General features: G+C 43.1%; 1 protein-coding gene across 1 annotated transcript; it reads left to right on the top strand.

Moving 5' to 3' along the window:
• The first annotated feature begins 2,622 nt into the window (after positions 1–2,622).
• RPN1 (ribophorin I) lies at positions 2,623–18,209 on the top strand. The gene is made up of 10 exons (XM_056861089.1): positions 2,623–2,877; positions 6,777–6,841; positions 7,655–7,961; positions 10,867–11,076; positions 11,500–11,692; positions 13,399–13,498; positions 13,739–13,877; positions 14,108–14,227; positions 16,544–16,789; positions 18,006–18,209. The coding sequence occupies exons 1-10, from the start codon at positions 2,638–2,640 to the stop codon at positions 18,186–18,188; spliced, it is 1,803 nt and encodes a 600-aa protein (XP_056717067.1). The 5' UTR covers positions 2,623–2,637; the 3' UTR covers positions 18,189–18,209.
• Positions 18,210–18,798: the final 589 nt, after the last annotated feature.

Below are 18,798 nucleotides of genomic sequence, written 5' to 3'. Positions count from 1 at the left end.
TGAGATCTGACGAGATCAGGCTAGCCTGGGCCATCCAGGTCAGGGCTTGCTTTATATATACTTAATTTTAAATGCTATTTCAGTGTTTTGATGGTTGCTGCTTGGGGATCCTATTTGGGTAGAAAGGTAGCATAGGTTTTTAAAAATATAATAAATAAAACTGAAGACAGGACCTTCTCAGTGGTGGCCCTGAGTCATTTGGTTGACCCTTGTTTGGCACCAGATAAAAATATTTTCTCCTAGGCTTTAACAGATTATATATACTTCCACTATTATCATTCGTTTAACTCTAGTTTGGTGTTTTTAATGTTTTGATCTTAATTTTCTTTTCTTAACTCTTTTTCTTAGCTGTCTGTAGAGCTTAAACTGAAAGGCTAGATATTCTTAAATAAATAATAAAGTATATAAATATTTACAAAGAGCCACCCGATTGTAGTGGTTAGGATTTTCGAGACCCAGGTATGAATTCTCACTGTGTCATGGAAACATGTTGAGTGACCTTGGACCAGCCGCTCTGTCACAGACTAACTGGAGTTGTTGTGAAGATAAAATGAAGGAGAAAACCGTGTAAGCCACTTTGAGGCCCCATTGGGGAGAAATTAGGTGCATAAATAAAGTAAATAAATACTTCCATCTTTCTGGGAATACTCTTACCAAATGCAAAGGAACTATAGGACAGCTGCCACTTTCCTATCAAGATGGGATTCATTATGAACTTTTATTACTACTATGCCTTTGTATTTTTTCCTAAACAGAAAAAAATAGAATAGATACCTATAAAACTATAAAACCTATACAATTGAATTCCTATTGCGCTAGCGTGGTTAAAAGAGTATCAGACTAGGATCTGAGAGACCCAGATTCAAGTCCCTTCTGCCATGGAAGCTCACTGGGAGACCTTGGGGCCAATCACACTTTCTCAATCTAAACTACCTCACAGGGTTGTCATGAGGATAAAATAGAGGAGAATGATGTTAGTCACTTTAGGTCCCCATAGGGGAGAAAAGCGGGGTATGAATGAATTAAATAACTATTGAAATAGCAGTGCAAAAGTGCAGAATAGAAGCTAGTAATTTGATGCCAACTAGTAATTTATTGTTACGGCCATTGGCCAGCATAAAATAACAAAGCAGCATAAAAGCAACAATTTTTTTTTGATAACTGAAAAAATAAGTGCTCTAACAGACACACTACAATGTTGTTTTAAAGTTATTTTAGTTAGCATTCCTTGAGAACTAGCACTGAGTTCCAAGACTCAGTTTTGGAAAACGCTCACAAACAAGTGCCCTCAAAAAATCCCAACTTCACATATACACTGATGGGATCTGTGCTGGCAGCGACAGACCAAGAAATGGATCTTGGGGTGGTAGTGGATAGCTCAATGAAGATGTTAACCCAGTGTGCGGCTGCTGTAAAACAGGCAAATTCCATGCTGGCTATAACTAGACGAGGAATAGAAAATAAAACTGCTGATATTATACCGCCCTTGTACAAATCTATGGTGAGACCACACTTGGAATACTGTGTACAGTTCTGGCCACCATACCTAAAAAAGGATATTACAGAGCTTGAGAAGGTACAGAAAAGAGCAACCAAAAGGATTAAGGGACTAGAGCAACTGTCCTATGGGGAGCGGTTAAGACGCTTAGGGCTGTTTAGCTTGGAAAGAAGGCGGCTGAGGGGAGACATGATAGAGGTCTATAAAATTATGCATGGTTTGGAGAGAGTGGACAGGTAGACGTTTTTCCTCCCTCTCCCATAATACTAGAACACGGGGTCATCTGCTAAAGCTGGAGGGTGAGATTCAAAACAGATAAAAGGAAGTATTTTTTCACACAATGCATAAATTGTGGAACTCCCTGCCCCAAAATGTGGTGATGGCTGCCAGCTTGGAGGGCTTTAAGAGGGGAGTGGACATATTCATGGAGGAGAGGGGTATTTATGGCTGTTAGTTAGAATGGATATTAGTCATGCTGCATATTTATTCTCTCTAGTATCAGAGGAGCACGACTATTATATTGGGTGCGGTGGAACACAGGCAGGATGGTGCTGCTGCACTCATCTTGTTAGTGGCTTCCTAGAGGCACCTGGTTGGCCACTGTGTGAACAGACTGCTGGACTTGATGGGCCTGGGTCTGATCCAGCAGGGCCTTTCTTATGTTCTTATGCTAATATGTCTCTAAATCCTGGTTGGTACCTCCCACAAGCTGAAATCCGTATCTTAAGATTTTAGACGACTAGACAAGAGAGAGAAATAGGCTCAGTCCTTTTCTTGACTCTACATTTGCGCTGCAAATGCCCAAGGTTTTGCCTTGGTTGTTCTGAACGGCTGCGACGCCGCCAGCACCGCAGTCTGACGCACCCAAACGACATTCGCTTCGACGTTTCATTTGCACGCAGGCGTCCGCAGAGCTGCCTCGATCACGTGGGCTCAGTGGGCGGGGCGTACGGAGGGAGGGGTCCTATAGCTGCTCGCGCGCCCATCTCGGGCGCCGGTTGCTCGCTGGGGGTCGCCATCTTGTCTTTCCCCTCAGCGTGGGGGGCGCCATCTTGTGCCCTCCTGATGAATGAGCGCTGCCGCCGCGGAGCGAGTGCATCCGGTTTGGCCCGCGGCTTCGTCTCTCAGCGTGGCCGGCCATGGCGTCCCGCCTCGCCGGCCTTCTCCTCCTCCTCCTCCTCTGCTTGGGGCGCGCCTCGGCGGCCCCGGAGCTGCTCCACGAAGAGGTGAAGCGGACGATCGACCTCGGCACGCACCTGGCCAAAGTGACGGCCGAGCTGAGCTTGGCCAACCCCGCGGGGAGCTCCGGGGCTGCCGCCTCCTTCCTGCTGGCTTTGGACCCCGGCCTGGAGAGCCGCCTGGCGTACCTGGGGGTGCAGGTGAGCCCTTTGGGGACTCGTCGTCTCTCCCTCTCGCGCCCCTCCATGCCTTCCCCCCTGCGACTGTTTCAAGGCCGGACCTCCTCCCTCCCTCTCTCCCTCCCTCTCTCTGCATGAAGATGCTGCACAGGCCCACTTATGGCGGGCCTGTCACTTCTGAATGCACATTGCACCACTAATTTGGTGTGTTGTTTAGCGTTCCTCCACCTCCCCGCCCCGTGGCGACACTTTCCCCGTTTTCTCCCAGTGTGGCATTAATTTCCCTTGGTCTATATCTTCCGTTGCTTCCTCTTTTTTTTTTTTTTTTTTGGAGGGGGGTACTGGTAGTGATTTTTCTCTTCTGGCTCCATTGACTCATTAGCCCATGCCCTTTTGGACGGCCGCTTTGACGAGGGACTTCGATCGCACTATATTTCCCCCCTTTTAATATACAAACCCAATGCCTCTGTGACTGACATAATGCCTTTTTTACTAAGCGACAGGGACCCCAAGGCTACATTGTCAGTGGCAAGATTTGTTCCAGTCCTTATATCCCTCCAACACTAGATATGGGCTGCTCAAGATCAATGGATCAAGGAGCTTCTAAGGGAGGAAAGGAAAAGAAAAGGTAGTGATTTTTAAAATGCAAGTTCCACAATGGTTTCATGCCCATGTATCAGTACTGTGCTGGGTAACTGACTGGTTTTTGAGTGAGGTGCTGGTGATGATGGCGGTGCCTGGTCCCTTCTCTTTTCATGCGCAATATATGGTCTGCTAGGATGCAGTCTGTGAGTGGAAGAAACACTGTTATTTAGATACACCTATCCCGCTTTTATCCCCCATGGGGATCTAAAGTGGCTTAACAACATTGTTCTCCCCACTTCCATGTTCTCCCCGCTTCCATTGTATCCTAACAACAACCCTGTGAAGTAGGTTAGGCTGAGAGAGTCACTGTCTCGAGTTCACAGGATGAGCTTCCATGGCAGAGTGGGGATTTGATTATGAGTCTCCCAGATCCTAGTCAGACATTGTAAGCTGTACATTGCACTGGCATATGGCATTGGAGAGAGATCAGGAAGCTAGCCTTCTGGTTTCGGTAGTATGGTAAAGATTGAAGCTATGAACATAACTAAATTTTGTTGATTCAGTAGAAATGTGGCTCCCTGAAGCTGTCTGCATAGAGTCCTATGTTACCTAGGAACACAGTGTAAGGAAAATAGCATTTATTGGGGGATGGGGGAGAGAACGCCAGCTGTTGTATGTAAACTGATTTTGGATTTTGCCAACGTGTCTCTCTAAGTAAGTAATGTGCAAAGTGATGATTTGGTTTATCACTTTCCTTTACTTCTCTTCCTGCTGACTGTCGGTTCTCTTGTGAATTGCTGTTGTAGTAGTGGCCTGGCGAATGCTGACACGTAAGCATAAGTGCTTCAATCAGAGTGTAGCCAGTAACAACCTGGAGGGAGGGAGGCGTGGATCTCGAGGCATGTCTGTAAAATGTTATACGCATGACAGTTTACAAAGCCTGTGGTTAGCGGTACTCACAGGCTGCAGGCAAGAGAATTTTTTCAGCAGTTTCTTAGCATTTTGCACTATCTATGCTTCTTAGTCGGCTGGGGTATTTGAAGATGTCAGTAAATGTGATCTTGGGGTGTTTGAAAGCCTGTACAAAAGACCTTTTAAAGGGTTTCTGTTATTGTGATTACAAGTTAATAAGGAAGCTGCATCCCGAACTTTGAATGGCTACAAATATGAATTGAAGCTTGAGAAAGAAAGCCATCTCTACTATTTGAGGATGAATAGTTTTGAAAAGCAGATTGCTTTTAGGGAATGTATGAGAAACTAGCAGGCTTGGCTGTATGCAGAGACTTCGCAGTGACCATTCAGTGGACATCTACATCTTTTTGTCTTCTCTCCCCCACCCCCCAGTCTAGTGGTTAGTTTCAAACTGGGATGAAGAAGACTGCAGGTTCAAACACCTACTCTTCCATTGCAGCTTGTTGGATGACCTTGGCTCTCAGCCTAAGTTACCTTATAGGATTGTTGTGAGGAGAAAATGCTGTAAGCTGCTTTGGGTCTCCACTGGGGGAAAGGCAGAGTATAAATAAAGTAGGTAAATAAATGAACGTTCTAGCTCAGTGCCCCTTCTCTATTCCAGTATGTTGGCATATATTATAGCCTTACAATAGCTGCATCGAAAATTCCTCTGCCTTTGCATTCTGTCCACCTTCTGGATGTTTTTTCCCTGCCTGATTTTCATTAAAAAGTTTCCATTTTAAAATACTGCTGACAGAGCTGCTCAGAGTTTGTTTGATCAGCTTATGGGGGAAGGGAGGGGATTGGGTGGTGTGAAGCGGAGATGGGAGTGTGGTAAGGAAAGTGGACAGAGACTTTGGTCCTTCATCTGGTAGCCAAAAGAGTTGCTCAAGTTGAATGGGAGGAACGGCCTAGTTCCATTTACCATCCCTAAAGCCAAATTTGGCATGTGACTTACAGTCACATCCAAACATATTTAATTACGAAGTCAGTCCTGAGTTCCATGGAGTTTCCTTCCTTGTAGGAGTCCATAGGATTGCTCTGCAGTCTGTTTGCTTGCTGGTATGCTGCTGGGTTAGTGGGTATATGGCCTTTGCTGGTTCCTGTTTTCAGACCTATCTCAGCACCAAAGTCTTTGTCTCCCACGTTGCTGCTCTTGATCAGACATGCACTGGGAGTTCCATGCTCAGAACTTAATTCCCATATCCGTGCACTGCTGATTTGGATTAGGAGTAGGACACTGGGGAAAGGGGGCTTAAGCCTCCCCCCACTCATTGTTTCCCAACCTGAACATCACCAGGACCTTCTGTTTGCCCTGTTGAGGAAACTTAGTGTAACCAAATGCAACTTTCCCCAGTGGGGCAAATAGCAGCTAGAGCTGTTTCAGGTTGGTAAAAGTGTTTAAATCTGGAATGTGTCTCCCCCCCCCCAATTTCAGCGAGGGCAGACTAAAATTATACCTTTGCCCACTCTTGTCCCCTCTGACCTTGCATGTCTGGGAATTAAAAGTTCTGAATACAGAACTCACAGAGCGCACCTGATCACAAATCCCTCAGATGGTAACATAGGAATCCTTGGGTGAGTCATCATCACATGAACTGCAAAATAATAGAAATCTACTTAGAATTGTGGTGAAGCCTCAAAGTACTATGTGTATTAAAAGTGCAACCAAAAGATATTGTTGATAGTTTTAAGAGTAAACTTAGTGCAATATTGAATAATATACATGGTAGTTTTTTGTTTGGATCCATGTAAAGTCTGGTTCTAAGGATGATTATTCCCTAGTCACACCTTTAACTCCTCATTCCTCGAAAGAACCATGCAGCATCATGTACATCCATTTTTCTTTTAGTCTGCTTGGCCCAAAATGAAAACGCCTAGGGTTGCCAGGTGTGTTATTTTGCTCTGTAAGCTTTGGGAGTTCTGTCAGAAAAGCAGAAATCAGAAGTGTGTTTTTCTGATTTCAGTGGAGGGGGAACAAAATTATACCTTACACCATTATTTTGGTTAGCTGGTGGCTGCTTTTCAAGCAGCTCTTTCCAAAGACCTCCAGTTAAGTGTAAGTCTTTGAATACCTCTATTCAATGAACTATTTTTCTTGTTTTGAAAACTAGTAGAAGAGTCTCAAAGATTTGCCAGACATCTCTAGAAGTTACTTTTAGGTAATACAGAGCTAAAGTGTGCTCCATATTGTTAATTATTGGATAGCTAAATGTTAGCATGTATGTCATCAATTAAAATTGTGCTCGCTTTAGAATTTTGAATCCCTTGCTTTCTTCTAATAGGAAATACACATCATGCATTATTCCTGACTAATTCAGTGATTTTATTGTGGGAATTTATAAATGGTGGCGTTGACTAGACTTTAATGTTCTTTGGAACAGGTGAAAGGTGAAGAAGAGGAGGAGAATACTTTGGAGGTGAAGGAGACAAAGGTTAAAAGTAAAAGGTGAGTTTCACTCTGGGATATAATATATGAAATGACCATTTATGTGATGAAGGAAAAAATCACTAAACAGAGCCACAGCCAATCTGGCTCCCTGAAGAGTGTATCTGTACAATAAACAAGTTTGCCAGCCAATCTGGCTCCCTGAAAAGTGTATCTGTACAATAAACAAGTTTGCCAGTTTGTATTCACACAGAGTACATTGAAGTATACACCTTAAAGTGTGAAGTGGCCCTAAAATCATAATATATTAAGAGATGGATGCTATACTATCAAGTGATCAGAGATGTGTCACTTGGCAAGACTGCAGACACTGAAAGGTTGATATTTCATGTACCAGTGTGTTTTTTTTAATTAAAAAAGATATGCAAGTTGGCAATTGCAGTGCAAGTGTGATTGCTTCCTGATTCTGGGAAGTACAGCAGTTTATTGTTGTTCCTGTTTGCTGTTTATAATCTGGAATTGTTAGTTGGATGTGGAAAGTAATTGCTACTGAATACTTTTGCATTCACATTTGAATATTTTAAATTGTAAATACTTTGCCTAAATCCTTAGAGTCTGACTCTCATGTCCTGATTGCTGACTAGGCAGAGTTGCCATTTGGAATAATCCTGGCCCAGGTGGTGTGAGCTAGGAATGTAGAATAGGAAGACAGTCTTGAGCATCCATAGCAGTGCACTTGCAAAGTTGGCCTTCGAGTAGGAGAGAGAAGATATTTCCTTTAGTGAGTGTTTCTTTGTGAACTTGTATCTATACTTGTAGGTGACTCAGGCCTGCAAAGCCTGACTGTTTTATCTGCTTTTTGTTCCTTTTCAGTGGAAGATTCTTCACTGTAAAACTGCCATCTCCTCTGGCTCCAGGAGCAAAAATTCGCTTATCTGTTGAAACAGTTTTCACTCATGTCCTGCAGCCGTATCCTACGCACATCACCCAGGCAGAGAAACAGTTTGTAATTTTTGAGGGCAATCACTATTTTTATTCTCCATACCCAACCAAGACCCAAACTACTCGTGTGAAACTGGCTTCAAGGAATGTGGAAAGCTACACCAAGCTAGGCAATCCCAGCCGGTCAGAAGACATGATTGAATATGGACCCTTCAAAGATACACCACCATATAGTGAGGTAAACTGCAAATTAATGTCCATTAACCAGGATTGCAGAAAACATTCCTGAAATGTACCTGTTTCTCTTTAGCAACTAATCCTATAAATGCTGTTCAGTCCCTAAACTGGCAGGTTGTGATCTGACTGGTTACAGTAGTTAATCTGAAAAGGCACATCTGGAATAAGGTCACTCTGTAACTGGGATTACTGTTTATTACTTTTGTAGTACCAGTTACATGCTAGGTGCTTCACAAAACACAGGCTGTATGATTCTATTGTGTGTGGGGGTTATAGGTAGACGATGGAACAAAAAGTAAAGGCTAGCAAGGAATGGAGTGGTTTGGGTGCTGCCTTTGTTCCCTTTCCAATTGGTCAAAGTTCTAGCATGTGAAGTAAAAATGTTTCAGTTCTTGAAGAATTCAGGCTGTGTTTTCACAAGGCTATGTATGTGCTGCTTTCAGAGGTCCATATGCAAGTACAGAACCTGCAGAACCTGAAAAGTGTTTAGCTGTCATGGCTACATGAGACCATCCGTTTTATTCGTTTGTCTTATGCCTCAAAATCTACATAAGGCTGTAAGATCTACTTTTTCTTCCATAGACAATATTCCCAGACCCAAAGCACAACACAACCTTTACATAACAACATTTCTTATTCAGGCACTGCAGTAATTGTCAAATTCTGCCAGGTGTGTGGCGCATACCCTCGTGTATCTATCATAAGAGAAGCTGAAGGAGTAGGAAGATTGTGTTAAGGCTGCGGTTTCTAGACTTGTTCACTTTCAGTATGATACTGGCCCAAAGTAGCCTGTGTGGTTGGCCTAGCTTTTTATGGGTTTAGTGCCATTTGCAATCAACCAGAAAGATTTGCATCCTTCATGATCCTTATTCCAGTCATGCTCTGCCCTCCTCCAGTGGCTTGTGCATGTGGAACAATAATTTTGGGATCACTATCCCTACCTTCAAGGTGGGAATGGGTGCATTCCCATAATAGAATGCAGCTGGCTCTTAGCCTGTGTTTTGTGTAAGTATAGAATTCATTGTCCGATGCTGTTTCTCAGCATTAACATTGTAGGTATACTGCCTCTGAAGATGGAAGTTCTATTTAACTGGAATGTCCATGCTCAGATGCAGCATACTTCTGTTTTCCTGATGCCAGTGACAAACAGGAGGGCTGTTACAATTTGCCCTGCTTGTGGCTTTACATAGGCATCTGGCTCACCACTGAGGCTATGAGCTAGATGGACAAGATTCAACAGGCAGTTATAGTCAGCTGTAGCTTCAAAGAGTCCTCTAGAACCAATTGTATGTCCACTGTATGATCTCCCTACTAACTTTAAGAAAAAAATCATGTGAGAAATGAAGCTTTTGCAATAACATTATTTATAGAAAGCTCTCTTGGTAAGTCGTGATCTGGCCACCTCACAAAATACAATAAAATATGAATGTTCCAAGTGTTTTACATAATACATTGTTGTTAAAAACACAATAAATAATTAATGAAGATGGAATACTTGGAATGCAGAAAATGTGTAAAGCCTGTTTTTAAATATAGCACATGAGGAGGAGGAGGAGAGTTGGTTTTTATATGCCGACTTTCTCTACCTTGTAAGGAGAATCAAACTGGCTTACAATCTCCTTCCTTTCCCCTCCCCACAACAGACACCCTGTGAGGTAGGTGAGGCTGAGAGTGTTCCGAGAGAACTGTGACTAGCTCAAGGTCCCCCAGCAGGCTTCATATGTAGGAGTGGGGGAACCAACCTGGTTCTTCAGATCAGAGTTGATCGCTCTTAACCACTACACCATGCTGGCTCTGGAAGCACCACCCTGAGAGCCTGTGTAGCAAAGGCCTGATTGCTTGTCAGTTTAAGACATGGTGAGATCTCTGAGTATCATGTGGGACTTGAACACAGAAAGCCACCACAGTAATGCATATTCATCAGTCTTCCAGGCTGGGTTGTTTCAGATTCTTATATCTTGTTGTAGCTGAATGCACACACTGGTGCTGTCAAAATCATTGTGTGTGTGTGCAGAGTCACTATAAGAGGGTGTGATTTGTGTGCCAATCTGTAGCCTCTTGATCAATGATGCTTGCTCTTTGACTTTTCTTTCAATTCTGCCACTTTTAAATAAGCTCAAGAATCACTTGGTGCTCTTCTGATCATTCACAGAGTGCATGACTTTCCATAGGGAAATATTCCTCAGTAGTGCCCTACCTCATAGTTTATAATAGCACCTTTAAATTGGAATGCCTGCGGGCCTCATTATGGGAAAAGCTACTCCTGATTTGAATTGTTTTAAATTCTCAAGGATGAAGCACCCCAAATAGATGTCTGTGTAAACTTTAGCGTAAGGCATGGGTTGTTCTATGTTGAGCTGGAACAGGAGAAACATACAGCCAATGCTTTGTGCTTGGGATACAAAAGAGGTATTTTTACTTAAAATAAGAGTAATGCTGAAAAGGATACAGGGCACGGTGCCCACCACATACAAAATTATAAGGGTGTGACAAAGTGACATCTTGTGGTCCTGATATAGAGCTCCTCTGCATATGCTGTCCTTTGAGAAATGGTGACAATGTGAATTTTCATCCCATCACAGTGTTTACTAGGCAGATTGTGTTTACAAGGTGGTTTGCCATTGCCTCCCCCATTTGTCTACACTTTACCCCCAGCAAGCTGGGTACCGACCTTGGAAGGATGGAAGGCTGAGTCAACTTTGAGCCGGCTACCTGAAACTGACTTCCTTCAGGATTGAACTTAGGTTGTGAGCAGAGCTTGGACTGCAGTACTGCAGCTTATCACTTTGCACCACAGGGCTCCTGTTGCTATAAACTGTACTGTAAATGAAGGGTTAGTTTGACAGCTAAATAAGGAAAGAATTTTTAGAATGTTCAGTTTCTTCATTATATTTTTCTCTATTTAGGACACCCTTAAGGTACACTATGAAAACAACAGCCCTTTCCTAACTATCACAAGTATGACACGTGTCATTGAAGTTTCACACTGGGGTAATATTGCCGTCGAAGAGACTATTGACTTAAAGCATACAGGAGCTGTGCTCAAAGGGCCTTTCTCTCGATACGACTACCAAAGGCAGCCAGACAGTGGAATATCTTCTGTGAAATCTTTTAAGGTTCGTTGTACCTTTGTTTCACATTTCTTCCTTGTGTTATTAGAAACGTCCTCTTAACTGCTGCTGTTTGTAGAAAGAGAACCTTGCTCTCTTTTCCATTCCTTCTGCTGAATGTGGGAGGGAGGAGCCAAGCAAAAATTGAGCTGGGCAACTGGATGCAAGAAGTCTTGTCCTCTCTCTTGCTCTTTCTTTTGAAGGGTGTGATCAACACCCTGAGCCCTTTGATCCCCCATCTAACCTTTTCCACGTGATATTTTCCCTCTGGAAGCCCTGGTGTCATGGAGTCATGGGGGGCTTTTTCCAGGGAGTTTTTAAACCAGTAATGGACAGATCAATATATAATTATTTTTGGGAGGGGTCAGTGTTCTGTTACCCTGTCTTTGTGAAAACGCACACAAATGCTTATTTTTGTTGCTTTTGTAGACTATTCTTCCTGCCGCTGCTCAGGATGTCTATTACAGAGATGAAATTGGCAATATATCGACCAGCCACCTTCTTATCCTGGATGACTCTGTGGAGATGGAGATTCGGCCTCGTTTCCCCCTGTTTGGGGGCTGGAAGACCCACTACATCATTGGTTATAACCTGCCTAGCTATGAATACCTCTTTAATCTTGGTAGGTTTTCCTTGGTAAGGTAGCAACATCCCAAGCTATTAGGAGCATATTATGTATCTAAAGGTAACGGGATCAATCTGGTTCAATGGATGCACCTCTGTGCTGAATGTCACATTTGAGATGGTGAAGAATTGTTTTCATTGTTGATTATTACCTGTCAAAGTACTACACAGCTATACATCCCAAGCCTTATGATTGTCAGGACTATTGAAGCCATGCAGGCTGGGCCTGAAAGGTATCTGTTCTTTGCATGGTTATCATAATTTCCTTCAAAGCATTCAAACAAGCATGCTTCTTCTAGCTCTATCACTCGCTTCCAATTTCTTGTTCTCCCCTGGCACCTTATCCCTTTCAAAAACTCCTAAATTATATATACATGTATATATAAATAAATTATATATACATCTGTCACACTCCAAAATTTGACAGGTGGGTATAAACAAGAGAAAACGCACACTTGTTCAGCTTAGGATTAATTGGAGTAGGAAAGGTGGCTTGTTTCAAAGTCCTATGGAAAAAGTACATGTTTTGGGAGGCAGAAAGGAAGAGAAGGCAAAAGATGTCTGAGGGAGCAGGAAACAGTTGGACAGCTGAATGTGGTGGAGCTGAAGGAGTGAAGGACCTGGACTTGAATGTATTTGAAGATGGGAGAGGAAAGGGAAGAGAAGGCAAGGGGCATGGATGCCTTCAAAGGCAAAAGCAAGGAGAATCATCATGTGGTCTGAATGGCAAGAGAAGAAAATGATTTTGCTAGTAGAGCGGGGTATTGAGGTGCGGGGATCAAGGTAGGTCAGTGGAAAACCGAAGAGGACAAGGTAGCGATAGTCAAGGTCAGAGAAGACCAGAGTTTTTCCTGGGGCTGTGTATGGATGGAGGGTCATTTTTTTAGCATTGTGAAAGGGAAAGTGATGCAGCCTGTTTACAGGCCAAATATGAGGAACAAAAAAAAAAAAGAAACATGCCCAAAACAATGTTAGCACTTCATTCCTCTTTTGTAAGGTGCATGATGATGTCAGTGGATGTGCCGTGTGCACTAGAGAAGAAGACGATTGTTGCAGGGGAAGGATTGAAAGTTCAGTTTTGGAAATACTGAATTTGAGATGGTGGTGAGATTTCCAAGTGGAAATGTCAGACAGGAAATTGGACATGTAGGATTAGATGGAAGAAGAAAGTCCAGAGCAGAACATATGAAGCTGCTTTATATCAAGTCAGACCATTGGTCCACCAAGGTCAGCATTGTCTGCTCTGATTGGCAGAAGCTCTCCAGTGTCTCAGGGGTTTTCACGTCACTTGCTATCTGATCTTTTTAACTGGAGATTGAACCTGGGAGCTTTCACACAAACAGATGTTCTACCACTGGGTCATAATGCCCCTCCTTCACACAAATAAAGGACTTGGGGAAGGGTAGAGCCGGGTTTCATCAGCATATAGGATTTGATGAGATCGCTCAAGTACAGCGTAAATTGAGAGGATGCAACAGGGCCAAGGACAGACTCTTGGGGGGATCCCTATGCAGAGAGGGAAAACAGCAGAATAGCTTCCCCTTTTCTGTTGCAGTCTTCCTGCATTAAAACCATCTCCAGGGGAACTTAATGGCTTTTGTGACTGCATCTCTAGAATCCCATTCTTTTACCCAATGTGACTTCCATTGCTGGCATATTCAGATGTAGAAAAATTCACGGACACTGGCTGTCCTTGTTCCCCAGGTGATCAGTATGCTCTGAAGATGAGATTTGTTGACCATGTGTTTGATGAGCAAGTTACAGACTCACTGACCGTGAAGATAATTCTTCCAGAAGGTGCCAAGTAAGTATTAATATGGTTGTTAATGTTGTATTTGCCTGTTGACTATTAAGACTCTTCGTATGATTGTCAGTCATAAAGCCATAACTACTTGGTATGATGCATGCAACATCCCTGTCCTGCAGTTTGCTTTTTTATTTGAAGTGTCCCCCCACACACACACTGTGTGTGTATGAATATATGTTTAGATTGTTTCTTTTTGGGGAGGATGGCTAATATTCATGTACCTATCTCTGCCTGCAGGAATATCCATGTGGATAGTCCATATGAAATCAGCCGGGCTCCAGATGAGCTTCATTATACCTACTTGGACACATTTGGCCGCCCGGTTATTGTAGCACACAAAAGCAACTTAGTAGAGCAGCACATCCAGGATATTGTGGTAAGCATAACACTTTTGCTCATCTAGCCTTGGAAGCTCTTGACCTTTGCAAGCTAAAGGGCTTTTAATTTTTTTTACAATGTGACATGGTTGACCTCCTTACTGTTGCTTGTATTCTGAACTGGTTCTGTTGACGCTGCAGCTTGTTTTTGTTTTTAGGATCCTATACAGGTTGAAATGGCTAGGGTAATAAGGCACTCTGACTCCCCTTTCCGTTCTGTCTTTTGTAGGTGCACTACAACTTTAACAAGGTCCTGATGTTGCAAGAGCCTCTACTGGTAGTTGGAGCCTTTTACATCCTGTTTTTTACCGTGATCCTCTATGTGAGGCTTGACTTCTCCATCACTAAGGTACCCTAATGCAAGTTTGAGAGAGAATGAATGGACGGGGAAAGGAGAATATATCCTATTGACTTGGATCCGCAGGATTTGTTCCATTGACATAATGTGATACCATCAGAAGAGCGTTAAATGCCTCATGCAGGAGCCTTATGGTTCCAAATTGGGTTTGCTGCTAGCACTACAGCCTGCAGTCCCACCTAGGGATAAGTCCTGGCGGCCTCCATTCAGATGTTGTGATGATGTGGAGCTGGATGAAACCAGAAAGTTTTTAATCAAGCTCTGCATGCAAGCATGACAATAATCTTTGTTTACTCTTCAGTGCAGTTTAAGCCAGTGGAACAGTTTTAAGTCACATTTCTGTTCTGTTAGTACTTCACAGTATCCAATGTATTGTTTTCTGTGGTCTTGGCACTGAACAGCCTTATGTTGATTTGTGACCGAGTGCTAAATGTTGCTGGTTTTAGGTTGTACTGCCAACTTTTAAATAAGAAATACTTTAGGGGACTGGTTATTATCTGTCTTCTGGTCCATTGTTTCCCTTTAGCTATTACTCAGTTGAATTTATTTGTTATTTCATTTAAACCCCACTTTTCTCCCCAATGGGGTCCCAAAGTGGCTTACAAAATTCTCCCCTTCTCTATTTTAATCTGTGTATTTACTGATAAATGATTTGGATGATGGAATAGAGGGGTTGCTTATTAAATTTGCAGACAATATTAAATTGGGAGGGGTAGCAAATACAGTAGAAGACAGAGCCAGGATACAGGATGATCTTGACAGGCTGGAGAATTGTGCTAAAACCAGTAAAATGCATTTCAACAGAGATAAATGTAAAGTTCTGCATTTAGGTAGGAAAAATCAAATGCATAATTATAGGATGGGGGAGACTTATCTGAGCAGTAGTGTGTGCGAAAAGGATCTGGGGGTCTTAGTAGACCTAACACTGAACGTGAGTCAGCAGTGTGATGTGGTAGCTAAAAAGGCAAATGTGATCTTGGGCTGCATTAGCAGAAGTATAGTGTCCAGATCACGTGAAGCAATAGTATTGCTTTACTCTGCTCTGGTTTCAGTTTTGGGCACCCTAATTTAAGAAGGATGTAGACAAGCTGGAAAGTGGCAACAAAGGAGGAGGGCAACAAAGATGGAAAAGGGTCTGGAGGCCAAGTTTTATGAGGAAGTGTTGAAGGAGCTGGGTATTTTTAGCCTGAAGAGGAGACAACTGAGAGGTGATATGATAACCATCTTAAAGTATTTGAAGGTCTGTCATATAGAGGGCCGTGCTGAGTTGTTTTCTGTTGCCCCAGAAGGTCGGACCAGAACCAATGGGTTGAAATTAAATCAAAAGAGTTTCTGGCTAAACATTAGGAAGAACTTTCTAACAGAGCGGTTCTTCAGTGGAACAGGCTTCCCCAGGAAGTGGTGGGCTCTCCTTCCGTGGAGGTTTTTAAGCAGAGGCTAGATGGCCATGTGTCAGCAATGCTGATTCTGTGACCTTAGGCAGATCATGGGGGGTGGGGGAGGAAGGTTTGCATCAGTGTTTGACTTGGGTAGTGCTGATTGCCACTTTGGGATCAGGAAGTAATTTTTCCTCTAGGCCAGATTGACCAGGGATCCTGGAGGGTTGGGTGGGGGTTGCCATCTTCTGGACGTGGAGTAGGGGTCACTGGGAGTGGAGGGGTAGTTGTGAATTTCCTTCATTGTGCAGTGGGGTAGGACTAGATGACTGTGGTGGCCCCTTCCAACTCTATGATTCTGTGATTCTTTGGTATAGTATGTAATCTTTTATGTAATGCTCAGAGGCTTAATAATAGTTCCTTTCCAAAGACAAATCTGTTTGAAATGCTTGTACAAATTGTTGGAGTGAAGAAATGAACAGGTCTGACCTTGCTTTTGCAGAGGCTTACTCAGATAACTGCCAAATCCTTTTGTCTTTAATCATTAGTGACTGATATGGCTGTTTTTATATTGGTGCTATCAGCCTAGTTTGTCCTGCCTGGCTAAGTGGATATCCTGGTTTATCTTGTATTGCAAGCCTGTCTAATCTTGCCCCTGCAACTCATTTGGCAAAAAATGTAAAGTTTGCATGATCCTGCTGTGCCAGTTAGCCAGTGTAGTGAGTGAGAGCCTGAGCTGAGGTAAACCACTATTTCTCAGTTTCAGGTATTCACTGCAGAATGAAGATAATACTGACCTACTTTATAAGGTTGTTGTAAGGATTGCAGAGAGTGCCTGTGAAGTGGTTTAATCCCTTGAAATGCCGTGCATGAATTCTAAGTGTTAATAACATTAAGTTTGCACTCGTGGTAAACCTTTGATGTCCTTCAGGATCCAGCGGCAGAAGCTAGGATGAAGGTTGCCTGCATTACAGAGCAAGTTCTTACCCTGGTGAACAAGAGGCTCGGTCTGTACCGCCATTTTGATGAATCTGTGAATAAGTACAAGCAGTCACGGGATATATCCACCCTGAACAGTGGCAAAAAATCTCTGGAGACCGAACACAAGGCCTTAACCAGTGAAATATCTTCGTTGCAATCAAAACTGAAGGCCGAAGGCTCTGACTTGTGTGACAAAGTAAGAATCTGTTGCCTGTCTTACAGTTGCTCTTGTTGGTCTTGGGGGCTGTTGTTCTCAGGTCACTCCTGCTGGACATAGTGTGTATTTCAGTGTATTTTGTTCTGTAGTGTGTTTTACTTCTTATGTGCACTATTTAAAAAACAAACAAACAGACCCTGGCTTGGAGGCGTCTCTCCTTCCTGGTGTTTGAGAGAACCCTGAGATCCAGGCATTTGTCTGAAACTCTTGGGGAACCCAGGAGAAAAGCCCCCAAATTCTTAGAGTCATGAAATAAACGTGTTGCCTTTAAACCAGAGCTGGTGGCCATCCCAGCTGACTAGGATGCATTGGCCAGGATCCATTTACCCATTCAGCCAGACCCTTTTATTTAGTGAGAAGATGCAAGTGGCAGAAGGCTTGGCCTAATCCTTGTGCTGTTTGTAGCTCAACATAGGTGACATGTCATATCCCATCCCTAATTCACAAGCGTTTTGGCTACCACCGTCTAGCACGCTTTCTGCTTTGAAACGAAAGGTCTCCTGTGTGCTGCTGCCCACCATCAGTGAGTAGAGCTTGTTAGGTATCCCATTCTCCTGATTGTTACCCAGCTTGACACTGCTGTAGGCGTTTGTCTTCATTACTTCTCTCTGCGCTTTTGTGAGCCCTGCCATGTGAGCAGATTTTTCTAGACATGCAGTTGTCTGTCCCAATCTATAGGAAGAAAAAACGGACCACTTTTACCTTCATGTTTAGGCATAACTTGCTATTAGACGACCACTAATACATTCTGTTCACTTAGCTGCTGTTAGCGGAAGAAGAGTTACGAGCCAAAATAAAAAAAATATACTGGCTATACTCTGAAAGTTATAAAGACCCAGATAACCATGATAGTTGCTGAAGTTTCATAGTTCTGTTGAGAATCTGTGTTTAGTGATGTTATCTAGTACTGTAATTAATGTGGGGAGTCTGTAATGTTATTTCAGCCTGTCATGTGGGTGTAGTCTCAGGGTTTTGCCGTTGTACAGTCTGGCTTATCATTGTTTGCTTTCGTTCCAACGCATCTGCTATTGACCAGAGGGGAGACCCTTGAAGAAGCTTGTTAGTTTTAAGAAATGGCCTCCAGCGTGCGTTGGGAAGCTTACTGCTTCTGTGTTCTAAAACTTTATTGCATTGCATGTAAGGTTTGAGTTTTGTCCAGTTCTCTAATAATGTTTGTTGTAAAAATTTCTTCAAGGTCAGTGAAATTCAGAAACTCGATGGCCAAGTTAAGGAGCTGGTTCTGAAATCCTCTGTGGAGGCCGAGCGGCTGGTAGTTGGCAAGCTGAAGAAGGATACATACATAGAGAACGAGAAGCTGCATTCCAACAAGCGGCAGGAGCTGATCACCAAAATCGACAACATCCTGGATGCGCTATAACGTGGAAATTAAAAAGTTTTTTAAAAATGGGGGGGGGGAGAGCTAAAGGCTGTCGAACGGGCATACTGAGCCACTTAAAAGATGGGGAATTGGCAGGGGGTGGAGGAGGTCACTGGCTTGTAACATTGGGGCAAGAAATGATTTTTGGAAATTGTGTTTTTTTTTTTTTAAGTTGGAATAATTATTTTAGGGCCTGTTTGCGATGTGTACACTACCTGGGAGAGGCCATGGCATAATGTGCCTTGTACTTACTGTAACCACGGTCCTTGTGTAAAGGACAAACTGTTAGTAAAGTGACTTAACAGTCTTCTCTATTGATGTGCTGAAGGGAGCCTTTAGTTCTCGGTAGGCAAGTGTGTATACAGAGGCCTTCTGCTGGCACTGAAAGTCTCAACCGGAGAGGATAAATACAAGTGGGTTGTTCAAATGTTTGGCGGAAAATGTTTCTTCCGGTCTTTGAATTTATACTTTTATATTTTGGAGGTGGGGTGTAGATGAAAAACTTGAACCAATGAATTTTTTACAGTGTTGTCGCAGAAGTTGTGATTCTGGCCCCTGAAATTTCTGAGCCTCTGAAATTACAGTGTCAGGTAGAGTCTAGTGCAGGTGA

Source organism: Euleptes europaea, chromosome 1, assembly GCF_029931775.1.
Source record: "Euleptes europaea isolate rEulEur1 chromosome 1, rEulEur1.hap1, whole genome shotgun sequence".
NCBI classification, from domain to species: domain Eukaryota; kingdom Metazoa; phylum Chordata; class Lepidosauria; order Squamata; family Sphaerodactylidae; genus Euleptes; species Euleptes europaea.
This window is presented reverse-complemented; position numbering and strand designations above follow the sequence as displayed.